Consider the following 15,666-nt stretch of genomic DNA (forward strand, 5'->3'; position numbering starts at 1 on the left):
CTCAGCCTGAGTTAGTAGGTTGTTACAAACGAGGAGTTCATGTCTCAGCCTGAGTTAGTAGGTTGTTACAAACGAGGAGTTCATGTCTCAGGCTGCTGGTGTATTCGTAGGCTGCGTATTAAAACAACCCCATTTCATTTATAGGGTCCCACCCACTGTGGTTAGTTGAGAACATGATCCATACACGTCTCATGCCTCTATGAGAGGAATGCTTCTTTCATTGTGAATTTGGTGGACTGGCAGAGGATCAGGTCTCGGTGGGACGTCTATCAGAGCTTTATTATAACGTGTTACATCTTGTCAACCACAGAAAGTAGCAGCCAGGACAGCGTCAGGAAATGGCTCCTCACCACTGTGACTGAGTGAGTATCAGTGAGACGATGGATGTTGTGTGTTCTGTAGGACTGTGGACACCAGATACACCAGCCAGCTGCTAATTACACATAAAAAGTAAAAAATAAAGCTTTTCCTTCTGAAAGTAAAACGTGAAGTATATTAAGAACCAAACCAGTGTCCCCCTTCATTCCCTCAACGCATCAATCATTCATCTGTGCCTTGAATAACAAGATATAAAGTAACTAATTCACGTACTGATAATAGTTAACTAATATAGAAATAATCCCTTGATGTGGCTCTAATGATCTGTATGAATATTGACTGAATGGATGAATGTTTTACTTTGTCTTCATCTGACTTCAACTGATCATTCACTCTGGCTGTAATGTGCTGAATCAGAAACCAAACACCACAGCATGTGTTTAGCGCGTGTTGCACAGCATTTCTGTGAAAATATATTGGCCACATCCCTGTGTGTGTGTGTGTGTGTGTGTTTGTGTGTGTGTGTGTGTGTGTGTGTGTCCCTCGTTGTGATCACATGTGACCTGTGTTTGCAGAGCGGATGCAAAGCGGGTGGTGGTGTGTGGAGCTGCAGGTACATGTGATGGGGGTCCCTCTGCTTCTTACTGTAGTGGTTCCAGATGGGGAGGAGAGCAGTGAAAACAAATGTTAGAGCTGAATGTATGAGGTCACAGTGATTAGACGCTCATAAAGCATCTCCCTGTGTGAGTAATTCATTCATGTTCTTCTTGTCTTTTTCTGTCAAATCCAAATTTAATTTAGTTATTTATTCCGACTAGTTGATACAATTCATCGCCAGGGGCTGAAGAGTGTTTTCATGGTGCAGAATTTTAACCCTGCAGTATTATGTAACATAACCGCTCCCCGACCTGCACAGAATCTAAACCTTGTACGCGAGTATTATCTGAACTATTCATTCAAACAGCATGCAAATGGTGGTTTAAACACCATGGGAACGGCCTCTGGCCGCTCCTCCCCCACCTCCAAGTAAAGCTGCTGCTCAGCTCTTTGCTGCTCAACATAATGCCTCATTTATACAGTCCAAAAGCTGCTGACCCCTGACCTGTAAATGCATTTACAGGATTGTCAGTTACACTCAGTGTGTTTACATGATGGTATAATTGGAATCTTTGCTTAGTCGGACTATGCTATCTTTTGGGGGGAGGTGCTATTATCCCAATATACATGGCAGTGAATAAATCAAATCATTGGCTGAAAGCATGTCATATCCGATACGATAGGTGGCGCTGTTTTCATTACAACTAGTTGTGATACAGCCATTTCCGCTTGACCGCTTCACCACTACCAACAACAACAACAACAATACAACAACATTAGGAGAAAGATGGCGAGCGGAGAGCAAGGTGAAGCTACGCAAAGTCCAGTTCCTCATCCGATTCACCGTTACATGCCGCAATAGTCGAACTATCACCTGGATCGGATCGAGTTATCCAGGGGTGTCAGTCGGATCGTAGGCGGACCGCACATAGTCGGACAAAGGTGTTTACATGAAACGGATCATTCCATTTCAGTCCGACTAAGCCAGTTATTGGAATCCATGTAACCACGCTGACTATCATTACTGTATTTTCCACTACTATATATCAGTTTTCAAATGCATTTACAGTTCATTCAGGAGTTCATTGCTTCCTTTATAGATGAAGCTTCTCTTATGATTTATGAGGAATGTAAATGACACAAAAATACCAAAGGTCGTCTCGCTGTCTGCGCGATGTCTCATGCTGTCCATGTGTTGTGTGGACCGTACCAAGTTCTGTAGGTAGAATCCGTACCATCTCCCCGACAGTGATTCGGATATGCTTTCAGAATATGATCTCATGGTGCTTAAAAGAAGAGCCGTGTTGTTGTCACTAATAGTGCGGCCTGCTTCTTATCTTGTTTCCTGTAGAGCCTCTGAAGAGGAACTCCGGCAGTGACGATGACTTGGCGTTGGGTGTAGAAGGTAAACAGCCTCCTATTGTGGACTTTTAAGGTGGCGCACTCAGCAGAGATTCTTTACAGGCCCACTGCTGTTTGGGGAAGAGAGGTGATGATTTATTGATCAGTGTGTCTCATCCAACACCAACAAGGAGAGAACGCTGCTCCTTCTGTGTAGCTACTGATACGAGGAGGACGCACAGCACCAGTCACATGGGATTGTCCCCTTTAGGAGCAGTAAAGGAGTGCTGGTGGTCGCTGAGCCAATAGAGTGGCTACAGCAGTAATTCATTCATTTATCATACAGGTCATTATCATCCTTTTCCTGTAATAAGCTCAGAGCTTCCATTCTGTATTTGTGATGTCATGCTATGGTGTCTTTGTATGCATTGGTGTGTCATTGTGTCTACTGGACCTTTCAATGGACAAACCCAAATAAACAGCAAAAAGACACATGACATGTAATGTAAAGACAAAGTGAAAAGATCCCTTTTTTCTCATTAAGTGTGTCCAGATGAGTAATACGGGCTAGCCTAAAAGTCTAAATTAATCCATTTATTGAATGATTCATTTAATATTTAAACATGGGAATTGTCACATGGATTTCACACAAAGAGCACATCAAATAATTAATAATCAACTTATTTTTTTGTCCCATATCCCAGAAAGAGGATTTGGTAGATTGTATTCACCGACTCTAGCGGGAAACTATTGTTTTAGTTTCTCACATTTTCTAATGAAAAATAGAATTTAAGAGCTCATTTATTTGAACCCAATGACGATCTTTCCTAGAGAGGTTGGTCGATGCCGGACTTGCACAGGCACACTGACCTTTTGAGGGATGTGATACCAACCGTCTCGCATGAGGATACAGCCACTATGCAAATGAATGTGAGCTTGTTGCATCGCGCCGACGTTTGACCGTCACTGTGCATGAAGATGCATCTGCAGAGACACGTGAAGGCAGTTTTCTCCGCCTTCACTTAGAAACCACAGGCAGAAGTTGGGACTTCACATCAAGTTTGGAGCAAATCTCGGTCCAATACGTAACTTCTATGAATGCAATGTGAAATGATAACGCTTCCGGCTCATGAAAGGTAAAGACGGATGTTTCAGTGAAGCGTCCAGGAGTTAAAGTGTCACATGATCTAATCTATGGGCCAGAATACCTCCTGGTTCTGTCTCTAATGTTAACTTCTAAGCTGAGATATTAACGTGTCAGTGACCTGGAGGTGGGGACATTATGGTGTGTGCATGTTAGAAACGGGGTACGGCTCTACGGAGATAGAAAGACTACTTTGTTCCAGACACTGAAAGGGGGACGGCTCAGGGAACTGCCGAAACCCAAACACCCACCGGAGGAAAAAAGGAGAGGGAGGGGGTTCCTAATATAGCTCAAGGAGCCTTTAAACCAACCCTGGACAGGACATACCGACTTTCTACCGGCAGATAGTTGAGGACGTGTTTCCCTGTGTTCTTTCCTCATGTTGCTATGTCTCCGTATGTGATGACTTGTCTCTCCTGCAGCGTCTCTATATGATAACCAGAGGACGAGGACGGTCCAGGAGTTTCTGCGGTAAGGACGCCTTCTTCTCGTATCCTGTCAGATGTACCGAACCTTCAGCCGGTCCAGTAGAGTGCAGCACGTTGTTAGCACAACGGATACATATGTGAGGATATTTAAATAGTGTTTGAAAGAAAAAATGAGCTCATGTCAGTATTCTAAATCAAGGTGGAACTGTTTCTAATGTCTAAATGCATTTGACAGCATTCCACTTAAATTAAACAAGGCTTGTGTTGCAGTTTTCATTACAATTCTACATTCATTTCAAATGTTCTTGTAAGTGATTTTTTTCAGAGGCTTAATGTTTAGAGACGGCTGTTTCAGAGGCCTGTGAACCTTCTGACTTCCCCTCAATCGAACCTAATGTGTCACGTGAAGATCTGGTTAGAAAAGTACCTTCATTTTGAGAACATCTGATAAGTGATTAGAAGCCGTTTGTTTGAATGACTAAATGGGTAATTAAACACAACACGGTACCACTGCAGCTGTTGGGTCAGGCTGGACCTGGACACAGACGTAGAACTACAGAGCAGTATTTACCAGGCAAATAGCCCCCCCCCCCCCTCTGACCCCCCCGTGCACTGCCCGGTTTGCATAGACAGCGAAAGGATCAGAGGAAAGTTATTGCAACGCTTGACAGCTGTAGTGAAAATATGACTGAGCTCAGAGCAGAGGGGCATGAAGGTCTAGGACCAGTAACACGGGGTTCTGATCAACCAAGACCTGGATCACAATGTGAGTACACAACAGCTGTTATTCACTTTACATTCTGGATGCATTCCACATTATCATAGTTCCAATTCCACACTTTTAGAATTTGACCAATTGAGCACACAACAAATTCTCAAGTCTTTGTTCATGTTGATGTAGAGAAGAACCGTTTCACTGACCGTTATTTGGAGTCAGTACGAGGTTACAGTAACTCACAGGCAACAAGTATCCAACAATCCAGCTTGTATTTCTGTCATTGCTCAGTAAGGTTCCTGAAGTATCTGAGCTGGTGGAATACTGTAATGCTTCCTTCTTGTCTCCTTTAGCATGAAAGCGACTCACATGTTTTTATTGCATAGATTTAGTATTTTCATAAAGTCATCTACTTATTGAGAGTCATGTTTAGAACTACAAGTGGAAAGTAACACATGTTTCAACCCATGTGAACACACAGACATTTATTTGCACCCTTTGTTCATAACACACAACATAAAAGACCAAGAGTAACAAATATAAAAACCAGGAAATACAGTAAACCGTGAGCCCCGTTTACTGTGTGAACTGTGTGTGTGGCACCTGGAATGACAAATGTCCACCCGTAAGACAGACTGTGTCCACTGTGTGGCTGAAACCCGTTAGTGTCCCCCCAGAGGTCCGGCGATTTCTGGAATTCTCCGCACATCTCGTGCTCTATATTACTCATTGAGTAACTTCAAGATTCACCCTGTCAAACGTCCTTGAGAAATCTTTAGATTTAGAACCTTTAGGACGGTTCAATTTGAAACCTCTTTTTTTGCATTGTCAGTATTGTTATGGGAAAATGTCTCACAATCCATAAGTGACGTCCTAAACACAGATTCTGCTCAATTCTATCAAGCCAGTACCGGTGTGCCGGTAGATCATATCGGTAATGAGACATAACGACTGACGTTGCTCTTCGACCGGCGGCATTTATATATGAAAATGTATTTCTGGCGTTCTACAGTCGTAGTGCTTCAACTACTGTGACTCATTTTAAGAATTTTAAATATACATTTATTCAAAAAGATAAGTGCAATGATTACACCCATTTTGGTGAATATTAGCAGAACTCTTCCTGCTGTGGGCAAGTTTTTCTGAACTTTTGAGACTCCTCATAAATGTGCAGGAGAATAATAACATTGACCTCTAAAGCTGTAGGTGTTTCAGGCCCTAAATATCTGTAAATCGTATGTGACCAGAATCAGGCCGTCTTTGCTGTTATACACCCATAGGTGGAGCAGGTCAAGTCCAAACCTCAGCAGGTGGAGCAGCTTCAGCTCAGCAACATCAGGTCCCTCTAAAGCGCCCAGGTAAGACACTGCCTCACACACACACACACGCACACAGACACACACACACTCTCAGTCATTCTCCCTCTGTTGGCAGTGTGATGGACATGCTCAACCTGTGGAAGGACGACCCAGAGGAGGTTCTCTTGGACCTGGGCTTTGGCTGTGATGAACCAGACCTTTCAGGACGCATACCGGCTCGCTTTATCAATCATCAGTCTCAGGCAAGAGGAATAAACCTCAAGGTGTTTCTGGAGGCCCAGGAGAACCGGCTGGACCTGGAGAACCCAGACGTCAGCAGTAAGTCTGTATTTGTTGGTACACTGATGCTTGTATTAATGTTCCCACTGGTTTTGTACCCAATTCAGGTTTGACAGATGGAGCCTTTTTGTTTGTTACCAGTGATTCTACCACAATGGCTGTGTCATCATTCTAGAAGCTTCAGGTTGTCGTGTGGTAGGAGGGCGGTTGTGCTGTTTCGATTAGGTCGGTCAGTCACATTAAGCGTTGTAGGGAAATCGTCGTATTGGAAATATTAGACGTGGTCCAACATGGACAGTGGAAGAGGGTCTCAGTGTCTCTGGGCCTCTTGTACGTACTTTTGCAGACGTAGCGTATCAGCGCCTCAGCAAACACGCAGAAAGCGCTCGCCGTGTGTCGGATTTACCGACCTGCAGCTCATCAGGTGATCAGCGCCTTGCTACGACCTTTCTACGATGGGGAACACAGCCAAAGCAGCCAAAACAAGAATTCAGTGACGACGAATGTACAGACTAGTGGAGATCTCGACAGCGCACTAGTCACTAGTCAATACATGTGAATGCATATGCGTGACACGGAAAATCGGCCGGCAGGGCGCCTTGTTTGTACAGACCTCTCCATGCTTTTACGCACACGTGGACACATGAGACCCTCAGTGTCTTCTCTTGTCTCCTTCAGATCGTTTCAGACAGCTGGAGGTTCTCCAGCAGGTAACCACAGCGTTCTCATCCCTGGTGAGGTCTCCCTCCTCCTCACCTCTCAGAGCTCCCCGGCCTCCTGAGGCCCAGGAGAGGAGGAGGCGCATGGGCCTCCTATTCAGAAGAGCATCCAAGAAGTCACTCAGCCAACTCCATACGCGCAACCATAAAACCCAGGACCTTAACACAGCCGCTGCCACATCTGCTGCCCCTGAGTCACTGCCACCTCCATTCAGCCCTGCAGACAAGGACATCCCCTCAAAGAAAACTCGACATGGACTTCTGGAGACTGTGTGTCTGAGTCCTCTGGCAGAGGAGACCGAAGCAGGTCCAGACCCTCAGGCGGAGCCTAACGTGGCCCCTGTGATGGCCCAGGAGGGAGCACTCGGACACTGGGCCCTGACAGGAGGTCAAACCTCGTTACTTGGGAAGAAGAGCCCAGCGCAGGCCCGGGAATCGTTTGAAATAGAAGAGGCAAGTGCAACACTTCCCAACGTTCATCCAACATTTAATAGCTTAAACTTCAGAGGAAGGTGCTTTGTGACATGCAAGGCTACGGAGTAATACAAGCAGAAAGCATCAGTGCACGTAGAAGGAAACATGTCACAACCTGATTTGCTGCTATACTTTGAATAGTTTAGATAAATGTTCAATTTAATCCCATTCATGTACATGTGCAGATGTCCACAGTGATTCGCATGCACATTTTGCAACATATACTGGCCACACGTGTTATCCAACAGTAATACAAATGAATCATTGTTTAAATGATACGTTGGGGGTATAAGAACATCACACTACTTCCTGCATTAGAACATGTCGTCCTCTTAAAGAATGAGAGGACAATGTACTGAATACGCTAGCTGCACAATAATTAGCAGTTACTAGGTAACAGGGTTTGATGATGAGCCACTCAATGATGAAGGCTTGAATGAATCAACACATTACATATTCATGGAGGTAGGACTTAATACAAGGATCTGCTAACTTACCGTAGGGTTCTATTGTGTTCCATGCGGTTGTCAAATATGAATATTAATTAAGTCTTTTTGCATGTTTTATTCCAGATCCACAGTTTTGATGACAGTTATGTGACAGGCAGCTACACAGGAGGAGCAGAACATTTAGGTGGGTCATTAAGCGTATCGTGATTACATTATTATACCGTTTACACATTTTCCATCTCCAAACTGTGTGGTTGTTGAGTCAAAGTCTTACAACACATGCTTTGGATATGCAATCAAACAGCCAATCAATATGTAAATCCTCTGTATACCGTCTCAACATCATGGGTGACGCAGTCATTTTCATATTGGAATGATTGCTGGTTTTACTGCACGTGATGGTTCACAGTGTGATGAACATTACAAAGTAGGACATTATGTTAAGCTACCATTTAAGTATATTAAATACCTTTAAAGTATTTATCAACAAATTGTCTAAATCTTCACACATGTCAAGACTGGATGTATCAGTGAATTGTGTGTGAAAACTTGATATGCCTCATGGGTCTCTTTACTGAAAGTACTGGACTGTGAGTGGTAAGCTACGCTAACAATGTCTCTCCTTCCACTTGTCTTCACCCCCCTGGTGTGTGAGCAGCGCACGGTGTCCTACGGAGCAACAGCTGCCAGTCAGACAGCAGTGGCTTTCTAGAGGAGCCATTCGTCCCCCTTCTCATCAAGCAGGCGTCACCAGGAGCCGACCTCATCCAGGTCTCACAAGTACACACTCAGACCCCCTGTATGCAAATGATCCACACTGGCTGGGTGAGAGACATGATAGATCTGTGTCCTCTGTTTGGTTCCAGGCTCTGTCCGGCCTGTCCGGGGACACTGAGACGCCACCCCCCCATACTCCTGCATCTCTCACCTCGTCTGCTGTTGACTCGCCCAGTCTTTCACCAAAGCCTTCATTAGACTTTGACCCTTCCCCATGTCCATTCTCCTTGTGTCTCCCAAACTCTGACCAGCACAATTCAGAGAGGGAAACACAACCAGAACCGGATCAGTCTCCAGCTGCTTCACTCTCCACGTCGGTGTGTGAGTACTCTCCAGAGCTTGCAATGCCTGCTGCTTCTGTCCTGACTGAGGACAAGGAGACTCCGTCCTCCCACGTCCCTGCTGTACTGCACGGCTCCGAAGGCCCAGCATGCTCTCCCTGTCCAAGTGTTGCTCCTCTTGCCTCATATCCTTTTCCTTCTCCAAATTTGGATCGTCCGTTTTCCCTGTCAACCGTTACGTCTTGCACGCGGTCGGCCTCCTCTTCCAGGAGTCCAGGCGACCTTCATTCAGAACAGACTGGAGTGGCTCTGCACAGAAACTCATCATCGCTATCATCTCAGCTTCAGCCATCTGCCCCCCATGATTTTCATTGTCCCACCCCACTAAAAGAGACCCTCTCGCAAGATGCGGATGCGGAAAAGCATCATATGGATTCCGTGTTGGAAGACTCCGAAGCAATAGGCCTCTCTGATCCATCTACCAGTTCACAGAAGGATGAGGAAGAAACACCCTCCTCTCTCTCCTTCCAGTTGGAAAAAGACAACGTCTCTGCTTCATCCTCTCTCATTCTGGTGTCCTCTGAGGACCCTTCCTTTCCAGTTGGTCATCCTGCCTTGCAGTCTCATTTAGGTGATCCGGAGGGTCTGATCGATCCAGCTGCTGCAGGAACCTCAGACCTTTCAGCGCTGTCCACCTGCCGACGTGATATTAGCACAGAGCCTGCTCCGACTCCCCGAGCCCAAGACATGATTCATGATACAATGAATCTCTTCTTCTTGGACTTTGAAGACACCGACCAGAGGTGTGGAAAGGGAGCAGCAGGGGCTGAAAGGCTCACTGACACTGTGCAGACGCAGAAGAATGTTGTTTACATCTCAGATACAGAGAGTTCTGCGGGCCTGTCACAAGGTTGTAGAGTAGTCTCTGAGGAAGTATGTAACCAAACAGAAATAGATCCACAGCTCCTATCAACTGGAACCCAACCGGAACATTGTCAGGGAGGAGGTATTGGCTCGGAAAACAAATCACTCAGCAGTTCTTTGATTTTACATAATTGTAGAGCTGAAGTTCAAGCAAAGGATCTAATCAAGGTTGAGAGCTTAGATGAGATCTTCCAGACCTCCGTGGATAGTTCTGAAGGTGACACTGGAGATGTGGATGCCTTTTTTCAGCAGCTTGATACTGAAGGACGAGCCTATTGGGCAGAACCCATCCAGGTTTCAAATCCGAGCCCTGTACTCGAAGAGTCAGTCAGCGGCGAAAGCTCAGGCGGATCTCCTGGGAGTTCTCCGTTGCCTAGTGGCCCAGCTCTTCTGGACCTGATGCCCTCCACCGGCAGAGCTATGCTTTTGTCTCCGTCATCCTCAACAACGATGGACACTGACCAGATGTCAAGAAATAAAGCCGCCTCCCCAGTGGCCCCAGCTCCGGTCCCGACCCCCTCCTTAAGCCCAGACCTCAAGACATCTAGCCGCTCCGTTTCTGTCCAGATGTCTTCATCCCCATCGTCTCATATAGTCCAGCGGAAGGACGTTCCCTATATTACGGACTCTAAACGCACGCTTCTGTCTAGTTTCCTCTCTTTGGACACGTCCACCCCTTTCCGTGCTGTGCAGTCATGGACTGACCTTCAGATCCAGCGAAGCCCTCTCACCACCAACTTCTCTCAGTGGGGCCTTCATACTTCCCCAAAGGATGTAACCGTATGCACTAGTGCCACAGAAACATCACATGACTGTGAGCAGACTGAACATCAGCACACCACGTCGCTCTCTGTGGACAAAGGGCTGTGGCTTGATGAGGAGGAGGTGGACAGGAACGGATATGAAGAAGAGGGCAAGCTCTGGCGGGAGGATCACAGGGCCACCACGTCGTGTTGCTGCTCCTGTGACCATCAGTGTAACGGCGCCACTCAGAAGAGAGACAACATTCCTGTGAGTAATACCACTCTCTCCAATGTGGCCTCGTTTCACTTTATTTATCTTCCCACTCTGTTTGTGATCTTGTGGCACGTTTCAGGCTCCAAAATGTAACGTAAAATGAAAAGTAGTTGACCCATAAAAGTGCTGTAATTTTCCACATTAAGATACGGTTTGTATACTACAACATATTTTCTTTTTAATGTATAATGAATGATATTTAAACCTGTAAAACAAATACATTTAAAAATATATATATATAATAATAATACATTGAATTTTTATTAATTTTGGTAAAAAAATAAATCTGACAAATAATGGAAGAGATAACAATATAGATAATAGTACATTAGAACAAATAAAAAAGACTGTACACAATAGTGCAAAAATATGACAATTTAAGAAACATTAACTGTTCAGTAAATTTACAGAAAAAAGCCTCTATTTTCTTGATGATCTTTTTACTACCTTGCTTCACTCTGACTGATCTCGTTCTCCACAGTTCTCCCTGGATGAGCTGGAGGAGATGATGCAGTGTCTGCAGCACTTCTGCTCTGTTCTCAGCGACATGGAGGAGCAGCTCTCTGAGGACCAGGCGGCGGTTTACGGCGCCCTCTCTGACCCGGACAGGTGCTCTGTTTGGACCGTAGAGCTTCAGCTCGTGAGGCGCTCTGACCTCTGTGACATTAGAACACGCGTGTCTCCATCTCGTTGTTAAACAGACGCTCAGCTTCACACATTTTCATGCCATCAGATCAGTACGTATTCAATAATGAAAAATATCCATTATGTCTCACTGAAGCGTGATGGTTTGGGGCCGTTACACCGTGCTTTGCCTTTGATTGAGCAGACAGGCAGTGCTCCGCCGGCTTCTCCGCATTCACACGTGGAGTTAAGTTAAAAATCCAGAAGTCTACATTGAGACAATCTTCTTATGCAAAAGTAAGGAAAACTTAAACAACATGTAACTTCATCAACATCTAGTCATAAACTCAACAAACAAAGAATGTACACTGTATGTATTATATTTGAACAAAAACAGTTTTCAAATTAACCGGATGGATTAATGCACAGCAGTACACAAATAAATGTCCTTCTTATTTCAGGTAAAATCTAAAAAAAATTACTTTTGAAAACGGTGCTTCATTATTTCCTCAGTCAACTTTATAATTACCGTCCAAACACGTGTGAAGGTGCTCATTGGGTTTCCTAGAACCAAATATATGTTTTGTAATAATGCTCATAGTGGAAAACGCGGCCTCACAGCTGTATGTAGACGGATGAGATGTTCCTCAGACCTGGGCAAGCTGTCTCTGAGACCACGTGGAGCTCTATCATGGCTACATCTGCTTGAAGACCGCCCGGTCGCATCCGGAGAGGCTCAGCATCTGCTCGCTCAAAGGGCCGTGTGACTTCCTGTGATGGGGGTGGGTTGTTGAGTCTGCGGTTCATCCTTCAGTTAGTGTCTATGGAGTGCACTTTGATCCCTCTGTTGATGCCTTCACAGCACATCTTCTCTTCTCTGCCAGTAGACAGTGGAGCAGCAATAAGTGTGTGCGTGTTTGTGTGCAGGGAGATGGTCCAGGACGTAGAGGAGCTGAGGCGGGCAGTGAAGCAGGAGGCTGGACAGCTGGAGATGCAGTTGAATGAACTGGCCGATCATTATGATGACAACTTGAAAAGGGTAACAATGAGTCATTTACAGCGTTGTTGAGGAACACGCAGAACTCCCCGAGCCAGAGGGAACTGTAGTTAGGAATGTTCCCAGAAGCAATGGCAAAGTTCTGAAACGTGTTTGTCTGCTTCATCCCGGGACGAATGCTCACTGATCCAGTTCGTTGCTCATCACCACCATAGATAGTTCACGTTACAAGAGAATGAACTGAGGCACAAAGCAGATGACCCGTTGTGTTGCTGTCTTTGTGTTTTGGAGTAGAATATGCACAGGCTGTTGGATGAGCAGTCTCTCCTCTGCTCTCAACTCAAAGTCTCTCTACCTGGGGCGGGGTCAACGGCGCAGAGACCCGCCCCCAAGCGGACAGCTGCCACTCAGTGCTGTCCAGTGGAGGAGCAGCGCGGCCCCCCGTCCGCCTGGAGGGGCTGGGATGTGAGCTCCCTCCTCCAGTCAAAGAGCATCTGTGAGGCCCGGGGCAAGAAGGACCAGCTGGACATGATGGCTGTCCTCCAGAGAGTAAGGACACTATTTGAGGAGACAAGTAGAGGGAGGACATTTCAGTGGTGGCATTCTGATTAATGGGAGTTATTCTGTGGGTGGTGTCCTGTCGCTGTGCGCTGGAGGAGGCTGTGGACAGTTAAAAGCCAGCGAACATCTCACCTAACTACTCTATGGTTTAGTGGCACATTGATGTGGTCAACAGCTGATTATCAAGACAACAACAGCTGTCAACAGCTGACAATTTAAATGTTCCTGCAGCTTCACATTCAGTGATGTCATCAAAGAAACATGACATTCTCCTCATCTTCTGAAAAGATCAAAGATCTATATTATTATCTACATATCCTCTGTGTTAACATCATGTTGGGCTCTTATTATCTGTGCCTTCAGTTCCCACGTGAGTAGCTAGCTCACTAGCTTCACGTGACCTCTTTTAACAAAGGTCACGGTCTCTCAACATATGAGACATCCTGGTTACAAGTAAAGGCTCGAAAAGCTGCGCTGGAATAAACAGAAGAGCTCCATCACAACTTCACACAGCGATTACACAAAGCTACCACAGCGTGTGCACAACAGCACAAAGCAAAGGGAAGGGCAGTTAGAACAGTCTTTGTGGTGAGTGAAGTTCTGCAGGAAATCACAGATGGCATCTACTACCTCCAGCTCGTAGCTACTGGACACCACACTCGGGTCTTCTACTTTCTAACTGTTGGGTGACCTGTTTTACAGTTGAAGGAGTCTTTGCATCATTCTGTGAACACAGACTAATAAAAGGTGAGGTTTTTTTTATATGAATTAATGATCATTGTTGAAGTCTACTGTTCAGTAAACTTGTGTGTTAAAAAACATACATAAAGTTAATAACTCTCCCTTCAAACTCAAAGAGTCCTAAAAATCTTAAATGCAGAAGCAATATTCCAAAGGAGTCTTCTGATGGTCTTTGCTTGGTGGGGCTGTGGGCGCATCCCAGTTAGCTCCTTCCAACCAATCCCCAATAAAAAGGCCTCATCCTGCTCCTGTGGTTATTTAAAGGTGTGTGCAGTACCTGTAGTACGTGTAGTACATGTTCTCGGTACTCTGTACCTTCCTTGCCTCAGCCCTGTGGAGTGACTGTTAGTGACTTGCTGCTTGTTGTTTGGCCTCTGCTTTCATTCATAGTGGTGAATCAACAGGGTTTGTTCAGTTTATTTTCGCTCGGTAGAGTCCAAGCTCCTGTGTTGGCTCCCCACCCCTGATGGATGCATGTGGGGACTGCACCGTCTCCATTGGGAGGATTGGCTGTGCCTTCAACAGTACTCTGCCCGTCATCACTACTCCTTCATACTCATTTACAGGACCAGGACCAGCCTACGGGGCCGTTTGGGCTCAGGACACATGGAATAGAATAACTGAAATGTGACCCTGAAGCGTCCATGTCTCTTCTAAATAACATCTTTCAGCAGCCCCCAGTCTATCAGCTTGAATTTAACTACAGTTGAAATCTGCCTTTTGAAACCAGGCCAAGGGCTTTTATTAGCCGTTAACATTCATTCTGTAATAATCATCAGGAATCCTGCTGTCTGTCAAATATCCTCATAGGTTGTGTCTTCTAAACCAATGAAGATGTTAAAGACATACAACCTTAGCTCACAGCTCAAGATATTAACTGCCAGTTAATAATCATTGCAATGCACACAGTCCAAGAAGCAGCAGGTTGTGTCCATCGTGTGTGATTTATTTATTACATGTTTCATTCTGTGTTTCAGGTGCGGCACATCATCTGACTCCATCCACTGAAGAAGAAAGGACTTCTGTTGTCGCACACAGTGGCTGACAATGGTTCTTGAGAAAGGGACTACTTTATCATTTTTAAAATAAAAAGGTTTGAATGCACTTTGTAATGTGCATGTGTGCAAACTATGTATTTAAATTGGCCTCGGCTCAATCTCCTGGAAGTAATGTTGGTGTCACACATGTGTAACATGGTGGCGTGAGGGTCCCGTGTGATACCGAAGGTAAACGTTGTCTGGCGTTTCCACCAGTGTGATCTATCTATGAATATCATGCCATCAATGTTTCAGGTTGACTCTCGGACCTGAAACTAATGCAGCATAGAGGCGACTGTGTTTGATGCTTATCTACAGTAGATCCATGTAAGAGTAAGATGAGTTAATGAAGACAACATATGACTAAAATAAACACTTTTGTATGTTTATGTACTCTGGGTCTTTGTGTTAACATCTAAACACACACACACACAACAGGAAGCACCAATTTCCATAGCATCATCCCCCATTGAGACTTCAAAAGGCGTCGGTTGGATCGGCGCGTCTCAAGAGTGTTTTGTAACAAACACGGTTTATATAAGCTGCTACAAAAAGCAACATAAGTGTGTCAACGTTGCGTCACTTCTGTTCACGTCCACCCCGAGGATGGCGCTGCGCCCCTCGTACTCGGTGGAGGCCTGCAGCCCGGCTGACGAAAAGAGGAGATACTGGTGGAGAACAACTGAGGAGTGGAGCCAGCGTCCAGATCGACGAGCAGCTCAAGCATTTAGACTTCAGTGTTGTCGTGTATGTGACATGTTTGTCCGTTTTTTAAAGAAAATGAAGGTTTTTCAAAAATTGGGGGATTGGTTGCGATTTAAATGGACAACAAACAAATGTCGAATTTTGTGCAAGCAATTTAAGGTCGTGATTCTCGTCCCAAAGATGTTCGACTTCATTCAGTGATTCAGCAACTCCACACTG

The 15,666-nt window shown here is 45.3% G+C and overlaps 1 protein-coding gene across 1 annotated transcript; it reads left to right on the forward strand.

The window, feature by feature from the left end:
- Positions 1-254: 254 nt before the first annotated feature.
- On the forward strand, positions 255-15,129 carry itprid1 (ITPR interacting domain containing 1). Its single transcript, XM_040166620.2, has 15 exons — positions 255-362; positions 894-931; positions 2,267-2,320; positions 3,823-3,871; positions 5,824-5,901; positions 5,978-6,180; positions 6,820-7,313; positions 7,907-7,967; positions 8,442-8,554; positions 8,650-10,776; positions 11,264-11,391; positions 12,334-12,445; positions 12,698-12,952; positions 13,667-13,711; positions 14,683-15,129. Exons 6-14 carry the CDS (start codon positions 5,982-5,984, stop codon positions 13,703-13,705), a joined length of 3,528 nt encoding a protein of 1,175 aa, XP_040022554.2. The 5' UTR covers positions 255-362; positions 894-931; positions 2,267-2,320; positions 3,823-3,871; positions 5,824-5,901; positions 5,978-5,981; the 3' UTR covers positions 13,706-13,711; positions 14,683-15,129.
- Positions 15,130-15,666: the final 537 nt, after the last annotated feature.

Source organism: Gasterosteus aculeatus, chromosome 21 (assembly GCF_964276395.1).
Source record: "Gasterosteus aculeatus chromosome 21, fGasAcu3.hap1.1, whole genome shotgun sequence".
Taxonomy (NCBI): Eukaryota; Metazoa; Chordata; class Actinopteri; order Perciformes; family Gasterosteidae; genus Gasterosteus; species Gasterosteus aculeatus.

Bases quoted from the DNA above. Each gene is read 5' to 3' on its own strand.
- itprid1 (XM_040166620.2), top strand. From the start codon at position 5,982: ATGGACATGCTCAACCTGTGGAAGGACGACCCAGAGGAGGTTCTCTTG. The intron at 7,314-7,906 runs GCAAGTGCAACA...GTTTTATTCCAG, and splicing joins AATCGTTTGAAATAGAAGAG to ATCCACAGTTTTGATGACAG. The intron at 12,953-13,666 runs GTAAGGACACTA...CCTGTTTTACAG, and splicing joins TGATGGCTGTCCTCCAGAGA to TTGAAGGAGTCTTTGCATCA.